Source organism: Volvox carteri, assembly GCF_000143455.1.
Source record: "Volvox carteri f. nagariensis unplaced genomic scaffold VOLCAscaffold_34, whole genome shotgun sequence".
NCBI lineage: Eukaryota > Viridiplantae > Chlorophyta > Chlorophyceae > Chlamydomonadales > Volvocaceae > Volvox > Volvox carteri.
In genome coordinates this window covers 3,931-6,114 of record NW_003307577.1, presented here as the reverse complement: position 1 = coordinate 6,114, position 2,184 = coordinate 3,931, and the positions used below count along the sequence as shown (strand labels likewise).

Sequence of the window (2,184 nt, the reverse complement as noted above, 5' to 3'; positions counted from 1 at the left end):
TGAGGATCCCCCACAGAGCTGGTGATTCGGCCGCTGCTTCAATCCGTCAGAGCGGTGTAGCGGAGTCCAGTCAGTAGGGACCCATCCATGTCCCTGCCCGCCTGCTGCAGCAGCAGTCAAGGCAGCCGGGTGAAGCTGACACCACAGACCTTGAAAAAAACAGGCATGCGGAGGTGGAGCTGCGCGTCAGATATCGCGCCTGTAACTGTAGGCTTTATGAGCGAAACGAAAGAAAACAAAAGTTTTCTGTGTATTTGCCGAGCGTGTACTCGGTTGAATGTCCTGGGTGTGTACGGCTGGACCGTACAGGGCTAGAATAAGTCGCAGGAGTGCGACGGAAAGAGCAAGTTCGCGAGTTCATAGCGAGTTCATACTGACAGGTTTCCGCTGCAGCTTCTGCCTAATCTACAGGCTTCAGAAGCAGAGTCGCTCGGTAACCAGGCTCGCCCCCTCCCACGGAAGCAAGCACTAACTTTCCTGCCTGCAGGTACCCCTCCGTCTGAACGACCCCTAAGCGGTAAGGCAACTACTCAAGAAAACAAAGATTTGGCTGTAATAAAGGCTTGGCATTGTAAAAGCAACGTGTGCCCTGTAATGGACACTTGGCGCTAGCCAACCGTGAGGCCGCCGCGGCCATGCCATGCGCAGGGGTTGGAATCCACAGCATCCACATCGAACACGTACGGGCCAAGGAAGGGCATCTGTACCCGGACAGGAAAACACAGCACAGCGAGGCGTGCATGGNGTATCAGGGGGTTTCACAGGGCGGTGTGCAGCCATCACAAGCCTCTCTTCCTGCTGCTTTCCTGCCTTCCTGCAGCCTCCCTATCCACAATCACATCGGCCCTCTACCTACTTACCTACCGGGGTACCTACCTCTACATATGCCAATAACGACCGGCGTCATGATCAAGCGGCCGCCACACCCTATTACCTAGGCCATGTGCACAAATCCGCTCGGTCCTCCTTTTGCTGTACGTACGGTGTCGTGCGAGTAATGTACGATGCCTGATTGAAGTCGTTCCCACGCGGCGCGGGGCGGTGACTGATGGAATGGTTACCACGAGCACGTCAGGTACTGCACACGTTGGACGAGCTTACAGCTGGGTTTACAAGCATGCAGATGGATGGGCATAGCACAGCACAGCGATCAGCACAGCACAGCGATCAGCACAGCACAGCTCAGCAGCGCACGGCACCCTCCAGCCCAGTTGTGCATTTTCGTATGGGCGGGTGCACGGCTGCAGCGGTAGTGTAAGGCCGCAACCATGCTGGCAAGTCGGATGCGCAAGCGCACCATTGACAAGCCCCCGAGAAATATTCAAGTTAATCGCAGGTCCTCAATGAGGACCATATTAGCGATTAAGCTAATAAGAACAGATACTACACATGATCTGAGCCAAAAGGCCGAGAAAGGTATGAAAACATCAGGGATGGGCCACGGACGAGTGCACGGCAAAATACTCCTTTGGCGCTTGATGGTGGGGGGTGGTATTTAGAAGCACATTGCTCCCCCTGAAAGCACCTGCTTGCTGTTCCTGGTCCGCAATGTCGGGGCCAAGCAGTAGCTTATTACAGCAGGGCCGACCCTACAAACACGGAGGGGGGTTAAGAACGTTCTTAACTCGTTCTTAGCCCAGCCAAATTGATAAAATTGAATAACCATTAGAACGTTCTTACACCGTTCTAAGAACGTTCTAAGAACGTTCGTAAGGCATCCGTTTATCTTAAAACCATTCTTTGAAATTCTTTAGCATTCTTTGGGGCCCAGCAGTCTTAGGTATTCTCTTCCATTCTTTGGGGTGTTCTTATTCGTTCTTAGACCAACTTAGTGTTAAAGCATACTTAGCTGCTCTTTGGCCGGTTTTAACCATTCTTATCATAGGGTTGCTAAGTATGGCACTCGTTCTTAAGTCTCATTCTTAAGAAATAAAACCACTCTTTACCATTCTTTAGCATTCTTTAGGGCCAGCAGTCTTATGTATTCTTTTCGTTCTTTGGGGTGTTCTTATACATTCTTAGGCCAACTTATTCATTCTTTGCCTAAAGCATACTTAGCTGCTCTTTGGCCGGTTTTAACCGTTCTTACCATAGGTTCGCTAAGTATGGCACTCATTCTTAAGTCATATTCTCAGGAAATTCTTTTTGCTGCATACATTCTTAAGCCTTAAAAAATGTGGGATT

The 2,184-nt window shown here is 50.6% G+C and overlaps 1 protein-coding gene across 1 annotated transcript in view; it reads right to left on the bottom strand.

Annotated features, from left to right (window-relative positions):
• Nucleotides 1–1,949, bottom strand: part of VOLCADRAFT_93830 (uncharacterized protein) — a gene marked incomplete at both ends in the record, with an annotated part of 8,575 nt that extends 6,626 nt beyond the window's left edge. The window contains 2 exons of the mRNA XM_002953053.1: nucleotides 618–701; nucleotides 1,947–1,949. Coding sequence (XP_002953099.1) covers nucleotides 618–701; nucleotides 1,947–1,949 — 87 coding nt within the window. The remainder of the gene's footprint in view (nucleotides 1–617; nucleotides 702–1,946) is intronic.
• Nucleotides 1,950–2,184: the final 235 nt, after the last annotated feature.